Below are 15,771 nucleotides of genomic sequence, written 5' to 3' on the forward strand. Positions count from 1 at the left end.
GAGGAGCAGTTAATGTACTAGAAGGTGAAATAAGGCTGGGAGTATTTGATTGAACCAGTCTACTTAAAGCCTTGTGGGTTAGAGGGAGGATGTTCTGAACTGTATGCATCTGAGAAATTGTGGCATCTTCGGTGAAAATTGTGAGAAAAGATGTGACCCTAAACTGGATTTAAACTGGGCAAACACACAACAAATCTCTTGTGGCTTTAAATGCAGAAAACTGTTGCACACCCAATAACAATAAAACAATAATGACCTCTAACATACAAATCTTTAATTTAACTGGTCGAGAGGAATCATTGACTTTATTTTTGCGTGAAATCAGTGTGGCAATGATAGGCAGCATATAAGACAGCAAATAAACACAAAGTGAGAGTCACTCACTGTGAATAACTCCAAAACACCCAAATTTCTCCTGCCAGTCTGGGATGGAATTGAACCGGCGAGCCTCTGGTCACAAGCCGCTTCTCAAACCCTGAATTTAAACATTGTGAATGAAGGTGCAAAATTTTCTTCTGAACCAATGTGTGAGCTAATGGTTTATGAAAACTAAGCTCAGGCATATTAGTATACACCTTTTCTCAGTTCTCTCCTCACCTGGTCCAATGATAAGGAGAGGGGTGAGAGAGGGGGGTGAGAAAGGGGGGTGGGGAGGGGAAAAGGGTGGACAGTAGGGGATGGGGGGTTGACAGTGGTAGAGGGGGCTGGTGTGAAGTGGTGTAAAGACGGGGGTAATGGGAGGTGGAGTAGAAGACAGTGATGGTGGTAGTGTCTGCTGGCCTGGAGATGTGTGAAGGGATGGGGAGAGGATGGGTGGCAGAGGGGGTGGGGTTGGAATTAAACCTGTTTTTCAACACCTTTGTTGAAAAACAGCGCTGCTTGCCTTCAGCTGTCCCTCTGGCTGCACTCTGTCCATGTCCTGAGATGGTCTTCAGGCCCTTCCACACATCTCGTGTATTGTTCTCCTCCAGCTTCTTCCTGTAGCTCTTGGCCCGCCTGATTGCATACTTGAGTTCACACTGAACGGACTAGTCCCAGCCTAGTCAAGCGAGCATGAACTGATGAAGCCTCTTGGATGAGAGGTGAAACGTCTTCAAAGACAAATAACTAAGTCCAGTTGCTTTCGATTGAATTTCCTTGAGATAACCATGACCTGGATGAATGAGAATATACACAGGCTCACACTGAACTAGAAAAGAAAGCCCTCTTCTTCTGGTTCAACAGGGCTTTTAGCTCAGGGGTCACCCAGGGCTTGTAGTGCCCGACACACAAAGACAGACAACCACACATACACACACCAAGGGTCAATGTAGAATAGCCAGTTAATCTAACGTCCATGTTTTTGCAACTGTGGGAGGAAGCCGGCGTACATGCAAACTTCAGGCACAGAAGGGCCCAGATTCCTCTTGCTGTAAGGCGACGGTGCTAACCACTGCATCCGCCGTGATGAAATACCTTTCTGTATTATTAGTTAAATATTTGCGGCATACGCGCCAGTTTAGGGCATTCGCCATTTTTGTTGCACGCATCAATCAAGCACAGGTTTGTGTTTTATTTTAACCACGCTTCTAACGTCTGCTGTAGCTCTCGTAGTTCTCTAGGAAAAATAAGGACTATAATACACAAAACTGAAATCGTATCATTGTGTTTATGTTCACGCAATGATAACTGAAGTTAGCCTGCCGTAACCTAACGCTGCTTGTCGTAAATCTTTAACCAACCAATTAGCATACATTAGCCATTAGTATTTTTTTTTTTTGTTTCAATTCTGATATATAATCGATACTATATTTGCAAAACTCAAAACAAAACATTTTAGTTTAGGGGGTTACACTCATAAGGGCCCCTCCCAAAACAATGGCTGCAAAGCAACTCGAATAGTACAGTAAACTAGTGATTATAAACAACTACAAAATAAAGACATAAAGAGAGATCATAATGATGACTGAGAGGGATTGTGAATTTAAAACGACGTCTCTGTTCGACACTTAAGTTTTTTGTTTATTCTTAACCTTAAAGCTGAAACTGAGAGTGAGCGAGAGAGAGAGAGAGAGAGAGCGAGAGATAGAGATAGAGAGAGATAGAGAGAGAGAGAGAGAGAGAGAGAGAGAAAGAGAGAGAGAGAGAGCGAGAGAGAGAGCGAGAGAGAGAGAGAGAGAGAGAGAGAGCGAGAGAGAGAGAGAGAGAGAGAGAGAGAGAGCGAGAGAGAGAGCGAGAGAAAGAGAGAGAGAGAGAGCGAGAGAGAGAGCGAGAGAGAGAGAGAGAGAGAGCGCGAGAGAGAGAGAGAGAGAGAGAGAGAGAGAGAGAGAGAGAGAGAGAGAGAGAGGTGTGTGGAGATGCAGTGAGCTTTACTCCTGCAACTCCTGAATCCCACACGCTGACGCTGATGTGAGAAATGGGCTGCCGGTATGACACCTGGTTTTAATGTGCACCGGTAACGTGCGGACAGACTGGTTCTGATATGAGCTCGGACTGCGAAAGTTACTACAGCAAAGAAAACGTGTTCGTGGAGCGCTTCACGTGTCCGAAAGCGGACAGTGAGACCACGGCACTTTTCTGCTGCGGGTTCAGTGACTTGAAGTACTGTTGTGATGACCCCAACAGCTTCTTCCCTCACGAATATGGATACATGTGGTGGCTAAGGTAAGGCTGCACAGATTGTCTCCCATCAGGATATGTGTCGGAGAAGAACCGTGGAGGATAAATAGATCCGTAAATCATCTGGCAGGATTTCTCATGCAGCAAACAGTTCTGCTCAAAATGCATTGTCGTATTTAAGACTTTTTAGAAATTACTTGTAAGGGTTACAGTTTGGGTTAAAAAGCACATCATTTGTTTGTTATGTCAGGGGTTTGTGTTCAGAAGCCAAGATGTTGATGCCATCTTTGCAGCATATGTCCCTGTGTGGTTGAACAGGCTAATTGGCTGTCATAAGTGGGAGGCTAATTAGGAAGACTTGTGATTTAAAATACACTGATGGGCTTCAAAACAATATTCAGATTAATGTTTAATCATTTAAAGTGGAGCTCAGGAAGGGATGTTGTCACCTAGCCTTTTTTGACAAGTCTTAACCGCAAAGATGTCATGTGTGATGCAGGATAAAATATAAAGGGTGATCTTGCATCTTAAACTCACCTGTGGTGAGTTCCTTGTACACCGCAAGTACTTTCAGGAACAGCATTGCCTGTAATTCAGTAAATGATCAAGAACTAGCATTGCACCCTTTCTTGGGATAAGAGATGTTCACTGAACAAGGTTCACAGTGAGGTATTCAATCTGCAAAACATTTGTAATGCTCAGTATTTTATTATTCAAATTTGTGAGGCTTTTCAATGTAAGGATTATGTTTGTCTATAGTTGGCTTTCAATTTTATAATGTATCACAATGTAGCTCACAACATTGTACCAAATCATTGCTGTAGGTGGTCCATTGAAATAAGCATTCCCAAGGCAGCAGGCCATTCTGCACCATTAAGTGTCATTATGTATAAGAAGAACTCCACTGAAACACTGCTGTGGTTTTGCTATAGTGCTTGATTGCACTTTTATGCATTTTACCACTTGAAATACAGAGTAGATGCTCTTAACTTGGCATGAAGGCAGAACGTCTGCCACTACGATTGGACACACCGTAGCAACAAAAAACAATAAACACATCTTAAACCTCTTGCATAGTTCATTCAGCTGCATTTTTCTTCATTTAAAGCTGTCCATACTGTGCTTTTTCTTGAAGTACAACCCAACTGTCTATATTCCATTCCAACTGACAGTAAACAAACTAATCATTTATGCCAGATACGCATGTGAGAATAGGCATGCAGTGCAGATTTAATCCCGCAGCACTGTCATTTTCACATCGTGCCTGTAGTTGTTTTCATTCCATCTGGTTTGATTATTGGTTGAGTGCAACAGCTGAACAAATGTACCGACACTGGAATCATGCAAAGGAGAATATAGTTGATTCAGAGTTATTACATGCAAACATGGGCAGACAAGCAGATGTTGCCTGTCTAGTATATTACATAAATTGAATCAAGTGTATTTAAAAACCTCATTTAACTCGTCATTTTTCTGATCAGTAGTGTATCATGGAACCATGTAGTTGACAGCAGAGTCACGCGGGAAGTGTAAAGGAGAACGAGAAGAAAAAGTAAATATAGATTTGACACAGAAGATAAAAGATGTCATATTCCTTGCGAGAACAGTGGAGAACATATGACTCAGTGGACCTGCATTAATATCACTACTGAGAGCTGTAGAGTAGAAATCCTATGGATATTTTTACACCTATACTTTGTTCATTTGGTTCAAAACAAGTGACAAAAATGATATATATATTTTTGTTTTTTTGTGTCCCAAAAGTTCCTGGAGAAATAAGTAATTATGAGAATTATTAATATTATTAGACTGCAAATTAGCTGCATGTTATGAAAATGACTAACATGTAACTTTCTAATGGATTTAATGAATTAATGGACTTGACAATGTGAAATGTTTGCATTAATATATACATAGCTTATACCAGGCTTGTTGTACTCGAGTCCAGGACTCGGACTCGAGTCCGACTTGAGCCTTAATTTTAAGGACTTGTGACTCGACTCGGACTTGAGCACTGTTGACTTGGACTCAGACTTGTGCGTTAACTGCATTCAGACTTGTAAATCAGAGACAGGTCCTCAGGTTTTTATTTTATTTTATATAATATACCAGAGTAATTTGGTATAAGATAATATCTACGTTAAGTTCAATATTATATAGTGATTACACAATAATATATTTGGATTGGACTTGACTCGGATCAGTAGTGGACTCAACTTGGACTCGACTCAGATCTTTCTTTAATGACTTGAACTTGACTCGGATTCAAACACTTGGAACTCGAACTCAAAGTTTGATGACACAGCATTTATAGCATATGTTCTTGAACAGATTTCATGATCAACAAACTGATTTATTAATAGTTTAGTCTTAGAAATCATGCAATAAAAACAAACATATGTGCTATCGTGACCAAGACCCACCTTTTCAAGCCACCTCTGCACCATTGTTTGGTCTGTACAAGGGTTCAATTTCACACCAGCCCAAACAAACTAACCAGAAGAACTTCATTTTAAAGAATTTCATTTTAATCAGACCAAACCAGTAAGGTGTGAAAGCACTTTCAACTAAATGCTAACGTCAGCATGCTCAAGCCCACATGTTTACAATAACGTTGTGAAGATGTTAATGTTTTGCAAGTTTTGATTGCCATGGTTACCACCACATTTAGTTTGGCATGTCAACATGCTAGAATTTGCTAAGTAGTACCAAACATGAATGTCATTAGTCTTGCAGATATGTGGTCATAAAGTATTAGACAAGTTAGAAATTTAACCTGATGATGTCCCGAGATGAAACATCAGGGTATCTCCAAAGTTTTTACAGTTGACCCGGAGGAGAATGTTAACATCTGTACAAAAGTTCATGATCATTCATAGTAGTTGCCAAGCCATTTCATTTAAAATCACAAATGCCAACCTCACAGTGGAGCAAGAGGAATAGTTAAGGCACAGTCAGTGTACATCCTTTAGGCACCAAACTTATCCATCCACCAAATGTTGAGATATTTCAGTCTGAACCAAAGTAGTGGGCTGACCGTACCAGCATGGCAAACAAAACAGGTTTGACCCAAAAATCTAAACAACTGCTTGTCTGTTTAAAATCCGTGTAAATGAGCACCGCTTCTTTGCCAAGATAATCTATCCACCTGACAGATGTGGCACATCAAGATGCTGATTAAAAAACATGCTTTTAGTACACAAACTTTAAGAGACCATCTCAGAGAAGCTCATCTGCATGCTTGCCATCTGCACCAGGGTCTTGACCTGACTGTAGTACATGTGATCCTCACTTTTAAAGTCATCTGGCTGTTTGGACGAGTGTTATCTTCACAGATGAATTCTGGTTTGCACTGCACCAGGCAGATAGCAGACAGGATGTATGCCCTTGGGTGCACGATCAGTTGCAGAGACGCAGAGAGATACCGTGATGAGATCCGGAAGCTTGCTGTGATGCTAGTCACCCCCTGACATTGCTTCACTTTGCAGCATGATAATGCATGGTCCCATGTTGCAAGGATTTATACACTATTCCTGGAAGATGGAAACAGTTCTTGCGTGACATATTGGCCACTGGGATCCTCTTGAGCGATGTCTGACAGCGTATTTCACTGACAGCATCCAGCATTGTCACGCAGCCATTCAACAGGGCACAATCAACTACCTGATCAACGCTGTGTGAAAGAGATGTGTCATACTGCATGAGGCATAAGTGGTTGCGCATAATTTAGTGTCTAAGAAATATCTTTTGCACACCTGTGCAATAATAATCCACATCTTGATATGACACACCTGTCAGGTGGATGGATTATGTCGGCAAAGAAGAAGTGCTCACTAACATAGATTTTTAACAAATATGTACTTAAAATCTGAGAGAATTATTTCTGTTGTGTATTAAAACTCTTAAATGTTGAATTCACCTTCTAAAAAGTGGAAATAAACGGAAAAGTGTTGTGTTTGTATTTTTGCTGAGCACATTGAAAAGAAAAAAATCGCACAAGAGTGAAGAAACTTATGAGCATAGTAGTTCAGCAATATCATGACTAAGCTGCGTCCATCTAACTTTTGGTATATATTACTTACCAGCTCTGTTGTAAAGATCTGTGAAGTACAGACTCACAAGGTCAACAAGGCCTTTCTTCTAAGGTTTTTTTTAAATTTAAGTTACTTTATTAATCCCAAGCTGGGAAATTACTTCTCTGTATTTAACCCATCACTGATTGAAACACACACACATGCAGTGTGTGTTGCCCAGGGAGCATATATTGGGGGTTAAGTGCCTTGCTCAAGGGCACATCAGCCAGCTAATGGGCTATTATCACTCCACCACACTCAAATTTTTCCTGCCCGTCCAGTGGGGGAATCGAACCAGCGACCTTCTGATCACAAGCCGCTTCTCCAACCTCTAGGCCACGGCTGCCCCCAAACACTGAAAGTCTGTGTTTGAGATGCCTTCAACTAATGTGATGTGACAAACTGAGAAATACATATGTGGAAAAAATATGTGGAAAAAATTTAAGTAAAGATTGTGGTCTAGCCTTGCTCTAATTGGAAAGTGTCATGAAATAACTTTTGTTGTGAATTGGTGCTATATAAATAAACTGAATTGAATTGAGAAAAAGACTTTCTGCATACTCGCTAAGAGTTAGTTGAAAAGACAGATACCATTCATGTATTCATGGTGTGGTCATTGTAAAGTTACTACTTGGAGACAGTGATGAAGACTGAATCCAGGGGGAAACAACGAGCAAACAAACAAATCATCTTACCAGCAGCTCTAAAGCTCACTAAAGAACCTGCTGAATGTCTTTTGTTAAATAGTTACACAAGTACACAAAAAGTTATGGTGTTACAGGGAGTTATGTGCTCTAGCTAGTCTATTTCTTTGTGAACTAGTTAGTTCATGCTAGCTAACTGGAAGCCTCACAAATCTTTCCCAAATATCTACAACATAAGTCACTATTTCTTGTTACCTACTTGTTACCTTTTACTGTTTTTAGGGGGACTAACATCTGTCCACTGGCTTCAGATTAAAAATAGTCCCTTCGCTATCTGCATTTACAGCACTGTTTAGAATATTAGTGTGGGCTGTCCGTGTTACATTTCCCTTTAAAGGTAAAAGATACAACATTCACTTCCGCTAGATATTATAGATATTATTAGAGGAGTAATTAGGCTGAATTGATCATATGTGATCAACACTGCCGATCCCAGTTGATTTTTGGGCATTCACATCTACAGGAAACTTAAGGTCACCAGTTAACCTAACCTGCATGTCTTTGAATTGTTGGAGGAAACCTGAGTACTTGGAAGGAACCCATGCAGACATGGGGACATCGTGCAAACTCCTCACAAACAGACGCGGGCCAGGGTTCAAACTGGGGACCTTCTCGTTGTGAAACAACAGCACTAACCACTGCAACACCATGCCACCCTAAGAGAGTTGTCACGGCAGTATTTATCAAGTTGTAATTAGTGTCAACATTTGAAATTGATGCACTTGGACAGATTTTATGCATGTAGTTATTTCTGTTGTACAGTATATTGGTCACAATGTGATTCTCCTGCTGTGTCTTTGTTTTCTGTTTTATAGTCTCGGAGCTCTTGTTGGACTCTCTGTAGCAGCTGTGGTTCTTCTTGCATTCATTATCACTCTCTGCGTCCTCTGCTACCTGTTCATTACTACTAAACCCAAAGGTCTGGACAACGGGCTGCCTCTGCGAGCACCAGGTACCGACTACAGATTTGACTCCTTGCTAACACATCGATAAAATTCACTGAATTATTTAGGAACGACCTCTTGACATTTGTTAATTGTTGATCCAGGGGTTTTGAGCAGAAGAAATTACCAGAATCCAAACCAAATATTGCAACCTTGTTTTTTTTTAATGTAAAACTGACTGCTCATACATTCAGCAATCTTCACATGGTTTGTGAGTCACCTGTTTTGTGCTTTTGGTCAAAGCCTAAAGCATAAACTGCGTGCGATGGCTGCTTTGTGCGCTTGCTGCCCATTCTTTGACTGTGCTTATGTTTTTCTTCTTGTGCTCAGCTGTCTGTACAACTCTCGGTTATTGAATCTATGTGCGGGGACTTAGGTTGTGCAAGGGGCGGTTAATATCTGCATGTGTGAAATACTATAATTAGCTTTTTAGCGTTTTATCTCACTTACAACACTTGCCGTGAATCCGATGCCAGAGTTGCATTCGTGAGATTTCCAGCTGTTTTTGCAGATTCAGAGCACAAGAGGGGTGACAACTGGTTTATCCAAGTATAACTAAAAAAGCCATATCCAGATCTGTCTGTTTGCCTGTTGACTGTTACATCAGCAACATCAATAGACCAATTTAAAGGACCGCCCTGGGAATGAGGCTGATGTTACTTAGAAGACGGAGTGTAACAGGAGAATTCACCTGCAGGTCAAAGCAAATGGAGGTTGCTCTGCTCTCACTTTGAATTTCCATGCAAGGAATTTAAACTGCCAAATCTTGAAACAGCTTGAAAAAAAAGTGAGCAAAGAATGCAGGGATAAGCTCCTTCACGTATTTCGGCTGGACAAGATGATATGTTGTCATAACATGTAATAGCAGACCATGTCAGACCTCATTTTAACTGTTAATTATGGAAATATATGAATTGGCTCTTGTCCATAGGCCACAAATGTGAGCTGCAAACTATATTTTGCAATGTCATGCAAAAATAATAAAAATATACACTAAATCTGTTTTAGTCACATTTAATCCCTGCTACATGCACACAGGTGTTTTCAGTTTTGTTGCCTAATTAGAAGTCTTCTCAGAACTATGTGGGTGGATGATTGACATCCCTCTCACTATCCTGTTAACACCTGTTCAGGTTGGACAGCTTACATGGGCTGAATTCAAATGTCTGGACTAAAGTACTCTCACAGACTTTGTGAGTGTGTTCCTGTGAAGTCTGTGAGCGCTGAGGACTTCCTAGGTCCACTGTTCATCCAGTATGAAAGGGTCCTTAAGCAGATTTTCTGCAGACTTCTAGAGCTTTTGCTTGGGGTGCAGTTTTTAACAGACTTTGATTAAATTATGTACAATTCATTATTTTGTCTTACCAAAAAATTAGATAACATAATCCTGTATTAGTTCCGCAGTGGGGGGATTTACATTGTCCCAGCAGCACCAGGATAGCAAATAAAGATAGAGATATATAGAATAAAAATAAGCTAAGTGGGTGGGAGTCATTCTCCATCAGGGAGGATAGCTTGGCTATCATCCTTCTCTCTCCCACCGCCTGCACTGGGTCAAGGGAACTCCCTAGGACGGAGCTGTCCTTCTTAATGATTTTGTCCAATCTGATCCCGTCAGTAGCAGTAGAGATGCTGCTGCACCAGCAGACCACTCCACAGAACAGGACCGCTGCTACCACAGAGTCGAAAAATGTCCTGAGAGGTCCCTCCTGAACTCCAAACTCCCTGTGCTGCAGACCACCATGTCAGACATCCAGTTCCGCGGCCTCACATACTGTGGGCGTTGGTGAGGTAGTCCAGCAGCCGTGTTGCAAGGTGCTGGTCCACCCCTCAGTGCTCCAACTTGTCCATCAGAAGCACAAGCTGTATGATGAAGGACCTTATAGCTGTGATATTATGATTAACATCATCAGTGACTTCTGTTCTGTAACAACAGCAGAAACAACATAGCAGAAAGAATGAGTGAAAATAGAAGGAACTTGAAACAAACCTGATTTCAAAGTGAAATTTCAGCATGAAGGTCTCTGAAAGTGAGATACTCACAACACCAATACCTTTGGTGTGGTGCCCTGCCTGCTCTGAGATCTCTAATCATAATAACTAAGCTGATAACTTGGTAAATACATTACTATCGTGAGTGACAGAACCAGTGTCTTATCAAGAGTTATCAAAACAAATTTTAATAAACTGTAGTCTCTAAGTGAATTTTCTGTCTTCCAGGCTCTGCATCGAGTCCACAAGCACCAGGGCCAAGCCATACTGGGGGCCTTGCTGGTCCTCAAGGCTTCAGGAAGCACTTCCTGAGGGGCAAGCTGGACTGTGACAACCAGCCCCCGGACCCTGACCGCCTTTTCCAGCGCTGTTTCATGGCTACTGTGACATCTATCAATGTTGAGGGTCCTGCCTAGAATGGTAGACTATTTGCCTTTTTGACCAGCTACTTTTATCTTGATTCAGAGTTTGTTGTGTGTTGTGTTGGGATAAAAATAGATTTGCACTAAATGAAGCAGTTACCTTTGCTTGACTAAACAAAATACTTACAAGTTTTCTGAAATCTTCAGAGAAGTACTCAGTGTGTATAAATTGTAATATATTTATTTAGAGAAAAAAAATGTAGCAGAAGAACAAGAGTGATGCAAATGTGATTTCAGATGCTTCATATTTTGCCTTTATTAACTTTAGTCTGGGCTGTCAGACAAATTATCTGTTGTCATTTGTGTTTGTGTAATGTGATGTGTGTATTGATAATTGCTACTGATAATCAACATGCAGAACAAAGCTCTTATTGCTGATTCAAATTATTGTTGTGTGTGATCTTGGTGCAACAAAACCACCAAACCAAGAGCTTTAAGGAAAGTCGACAAAACAAAACATCATAATTATGGGTTGTGATTGTGTAGATCATCAAGTATTTTTATGGTGGTAAATCATCGGAACAGAGAGTATTTGGTAAATGATATTTGGTGACTTCAAAATCAAGAGAATTGAACATAGATCATGACAAAAAACATGGTTTTAATTGGCTTCAGACAGATGAGACAAGCTAAGTTATAATAAATGTATTAGAAATTATTCCCTAAATTCAGTAGGTTATTAATACCTGTTGGTCTTGCATTTTATGTTTCTTTAAAAGCGACAAAAAAATATTCAAAATGTTCTCTTCAAAATGAGATGGACTGAGAAATAACCTCAGCATGTTCTCTGAATGATGATTAACCAGTAAGCGAGAAATGTTTTTGCCAAACCTTAGAGACAGGGTAATTTTACCAGTGGACAAGCATGTAGCTGCTGTGAGGGCGCTGAGTTTACTCACATGCTCTGTGCCACTCGTGAGTTGAATAATAAATGTTTTGTGATTAAAGCAGTTTTAGGTGTTGAATAAAGGGGGGAAAGGCTTATTAGTATGTTAATGCAGTCAAGAAAACAAGAAAAATACCAAACTTCACAGTCCGATCATCATTCAACTCTTATATAACCCCAAAGACATCGTCAGATGTGTAACATAAGGCTTCACATCTTTGCAAACTGGTGGCATGGAATTTGAAATTTGTGGTTGTTTACCACAGCAAGAGTCCAACAAAATTTGTTGTAGGGAATTGTTGGCTCCATTGTTTTGGGGGCTTAGAGCCCCATATTCAAAGTCAGGGTATCTGTCTGTCATTCTAACACTTAATGTAACGTAATGTAATGTATGAGCTGCTGCAATAAAAATAGAAGTGTTAAGATGACAAAGCAGTGGTGCACCATGCTCAGCAGCCACTGACACGAGAGTTTGACTTCCTTTTAGAGATCTGTCCTGATTTATTTTTTATAAATTAAGTGTGAACAGTTCCACAAACAATCTGGACTTTTTTTGTTTTGTTCAAAGTTGTTAGAATCAAAATGGGGAAACTTTGTCTCATGCATTCATTGATTGTGTGCTGTGTTAAACGTGAAGGGGTGACATCTCATACTCAGCTGTTAATCTGATGAAACAGTTTGTGTTTGGCTTTGATGCTGTTAAAGAAGACTCTGTATTGCTGTGCCGTGACCGCTTAGCACACTCCAAGAATTAAAATTTTAATGTTTTCAATAATAACATCAGCATCATGAGCGAGATATTTGGCAGCTCAAGTGCCTCTTACTGATAAATGTGTAATTCAGAAAGTTATTTATTTAAGTTATGAAGTACACATGCTTGTGTGCTGTGTCAACATCCGGCAGGTGCTGTCACTTATCACAGACTACAGTATTCACTTCATGCAGAGATGCCACAGAAGAGCAAAATATCTCAAAGATTCAAATCATGCCTGTGTTGTTCTAATAGTTAAATATACCCCCAGAAAATTTGAGCAGTGTACAGAATTTTTTTTTTTCAACTTTATTCTTTTATTCCTAGTATTTGGTGTAGGTGGAATGCAATAGATCTCAAGAACAACAATGAAGGACTACTTCTGTTCACATCAAAATAATTGTAACTTGTAATATTTGTAATAGTTGTGCAAATTCTTATTTACGCCTGCAATAGCTGAGTTATACCATTTGGGTACGGAAGAAACAAGTTATGCCATATGACAGTGGTGTTAAAGGGTTAGAGAGAAACATTATCGTTCATTTGGTTTTGTGTTTCTGTTCACCTTTTATCTCTGTTTTTGGTCTTAACCAACTCCTGAGGGAAATACTTGGCTCTTTAAACTGCTAACTGCTAAATGCTCCATTTTCATCAGCTGTTCTGTAGCTACATCTGTCTGCTGTTTTTTTTTTTTTTTTTTTTTTTTCTGCAATGATTAGGTTGGTGACGTGTGTCAAAGAACATCGACATGATTACCAGAACCCAAGGGTTCCTCACAGAACACTGCATTCTTATTCACTTCACCAGTCAGTGGAGTCAATGTTGTGGCTGATCGGTATATATTACAAAATATATAAGGTTTGTGTACATGGACACAAATTTATTTATTTTTCATGAATGTCATCTTTTGTGCCTGCACCACATTTCTTTGACTGAATGAATCATCAGATGTGGAAACTGTACTGCAGGGGATCAGGGTGGATGGTGGGAGTACTTCACGGACTGCCGTGATACTGCGTTAGATAATGATACATTGTTGTTATAATAAATAAAGACTGCAGAATGGCTCCATGTTTTCCATGTACAATATTTTGGTATTCAAGTGATAGTTAAGCTGAGTTTGTCTGCTTTGTAAAGAATGCATCATATTTTTAAGCTGACCACATGTTTGGTATGTAAAATTTTTATGTTGTTACTATATGTGTCAAATAAATGTAATCAAGAAAAAGGGAACAACATTAAAGTAAATGTAATAGACAGTATGTGTATGCATATTATGTATGCAGATATCAACCAAATAAAATTCCCACTCATCACTCTACCCACCACAACACATCTATTTTCAATTTTCATATCACGTCATTTGCTCACAGAAAGCATCCAAAAGAACAATTATTGCTCCAAAATAATTGCTAGGAGCTGTGCCCCTGCCACACTGCTCATATCTAATTATAATGAAACTGATAGGAACATTTTTTGAGATGCCATGGGTTAACAATTTGTCATGACACTGAAGTTAAGCTTTTATGGCTGGCAAGAAAGCCAAAGGGATGAATATTCAGAAATAACTTAGATTTATCATCATTTATCAAGAAACACATGGGACCAGTCTCACACAGGCAACCACGCACAGTACTTTCCAGCACAGACCGTAAAACATGGACTTAGTGTTTGACGTTGGCCATATGTTTCTGAGCCACATGTGAATCTTACTGTGTTGGCTACGCCCATCACATTTTTTGTTGCTATAGAATTTATCATGAATGTCACTAGCAGGTTTTGTAAGATGAAAACTCCCATTCAGAGCTCATTCCACTGGTTAGAAACAACAGACCTGTTCGTATTCCTTCACATATTCGAACTGTAAGCACCACTGCAGATACGTAAAACCAGTAAAACCAATTACTAGATAATTTTACCACTTCAGATCTCTAAAAAAATGATAAAACAAGTATAAAACAGGTATTCACAAATAGGAATTGTGAATATTTGTTTTGCTTATATGACATGGTGCCATGTTGTTGTTGTTTTAAATTCAGTTTCTTAACCCTCTCCCTGTACCACCCTGACCAGGTACCTGCAATCACCAGGGCCTGGAGACATTAGACCAAGAGAAATGCTGTTGGTGGCAGTGGGCCAGCTGGCAGCTTAGTCTGCAGCTGGCAGTTTAGTTAGTATGTTTTTGTTTTTCTTCTCTTTAAATAAAATCCTGATTTGTGCTAATGCTTTCTGTTTCCCTCATTCTTTCCCCAAGTTTAATTTTAGATTGTTACTCCCCTCATCCTCTGGACTTTCTCAAGAAATGTAGCATTTCATTTTAAGCAGTCGCAAGCTAAAAAAGGCTGTGAGTCGCTGATTTCTGCAACCTCTTTAGTGTCATCCATTTCTGCTTGACATTGTTCTTCTGTTCTTTCCCTGTAGGCTCCCGATCAGAGTCCTCTCCCCCTCCCCTAAAAGCTGAAAGCCTGTAGCAGTCACGCCGTGTCACAGGAAGCCTGAGGAGGGTTTTCAGATTTCCCATGATGTAAAAACGGTGCAATAAAAATTAAGTTTGTAGGAGTTTAGTCACTGATGAACTTGTCTGCAGCCACAAAGTGAGAAAATCACTGAATGTGTTTGGCTGACAGCCTGATTAGTCTAAATGCAGCATATGCATGTTTTTCAACCATGAGTTTTTAAGCCAACAGACTGTTTCTTTCCAATGCTTTGGCATTTGCTCTGCAACTGAACCAGCTGTTTTTTCATAGGCATATATAACTGTGTCATACACATATATCTGAACACTGGACCCAGGATATGATTCCATTTTATTGTTTAAAAACATGACTTTTTATTATTTATGATGACACATTGCTCACAGTTCTGAGAACTCATGAAGTCATAATCATCTTCTTCCTGGTGGAAAACAGCACATGGTGTTGGGACTTAAGTCAGGAACATACCTACAAGCTGCAAACCGGCTTGAATAATCAAGAGGCCAAAACTGCTGTCAGCAATAAGACAAGATCAAACAAGGCAACTGTTAGCACTGAGAAATTAACCCAATGGCAGCAATATTTATCCTGTAACAGGTGAATAAATAAATGTAAATTTGGTTCTTTGTGTACTGTGCTTTTCAGCAAATGAATGTGAAATATATGGAGGGTAGTTCAGAATTGGAGCTGCTCTTAGTACTAACTAAAATACTAATACAAATAAATGCCCACTTCTTGTAATGAGTGGTATTTATGGAGTGTATGGGGACCCTGAGAGCTCAACACATTACAGCCTCAGAAACCAAATGTGTAAAATGTGAATGCAAATAAATCACACATAATTAAGAGAACATCTTCATCGGGTTGACAACACATATGCAATGTCCTTGCTGACAAAACTATATGCACCAACCTGATGCAAGTACA

General features: G+C 39.8%; 1 protein-coding gene across 1 annotated transcript; it reads left to right on the forward strand.

Annotated features, from left to right (window-relative positions):
* Positions 1-2,313: 2,313 nt before the first annotated feature.
* On the forward strand, positions 2,314-12,049 carry LOC124061099 (protein shisa-like-2A). The gene is made up of 3 exons (XM_046392639.1): positions 2,314-2,643; positions 8,191-8,327; positions 10,540-12,049. Exons 1-3 carry the CDS (start codon positions 2,462-2,464, stop codon positions 10,725-10,727), a joined length of 507 nt encoding a protein of 168 aa, XP_046248595.1. The 5' UTR covers positions 2,314-2,461; the 3' UTR covers positions 10,728-12,049.
* The last annotated feature ends 3,722 nt before the right edge of the window (positions 12,050-15,771 follow it).

The sequence above is a fragment of the Scatophagus argus genome, chromosome 6 (genome assembly GCF_020382885.2).
Source record: "Scatophagus argus isolate fScaArg1 chromosome 6, fScaArg1.pri, whole genome shotgun sequence".
Classification (NCBI taxonomy): Eukaryota; Metazoa; Chordata; class Actinopteri; family Scatophagidae; genus Scatophagus; species Scatophagus argus.

Coding starts and splice junctions, on each gene's coding strand:
- LOC124061099 (XM_046392639.1), top strand. CDS start 2,462: ATGAGCTCGGACTGCGAAAGTTACTACAGCAAAGAAAACGTGTTCGTG. Junction 2,644..8,190: donor GGATACATGTGGTGGCTAAG/GTAAGGCTGCAC, acceptor TCTGTTTTATAG/TCTCGGAGCTCTTGTTGGAC. Junction 8,328..10,539: donor GCTGCCTCTGCGAGCACCAG/GTACCGACTACA, acceptor TCTGTCTTCCAG/GCTCTGCATCGAGTCCACAA.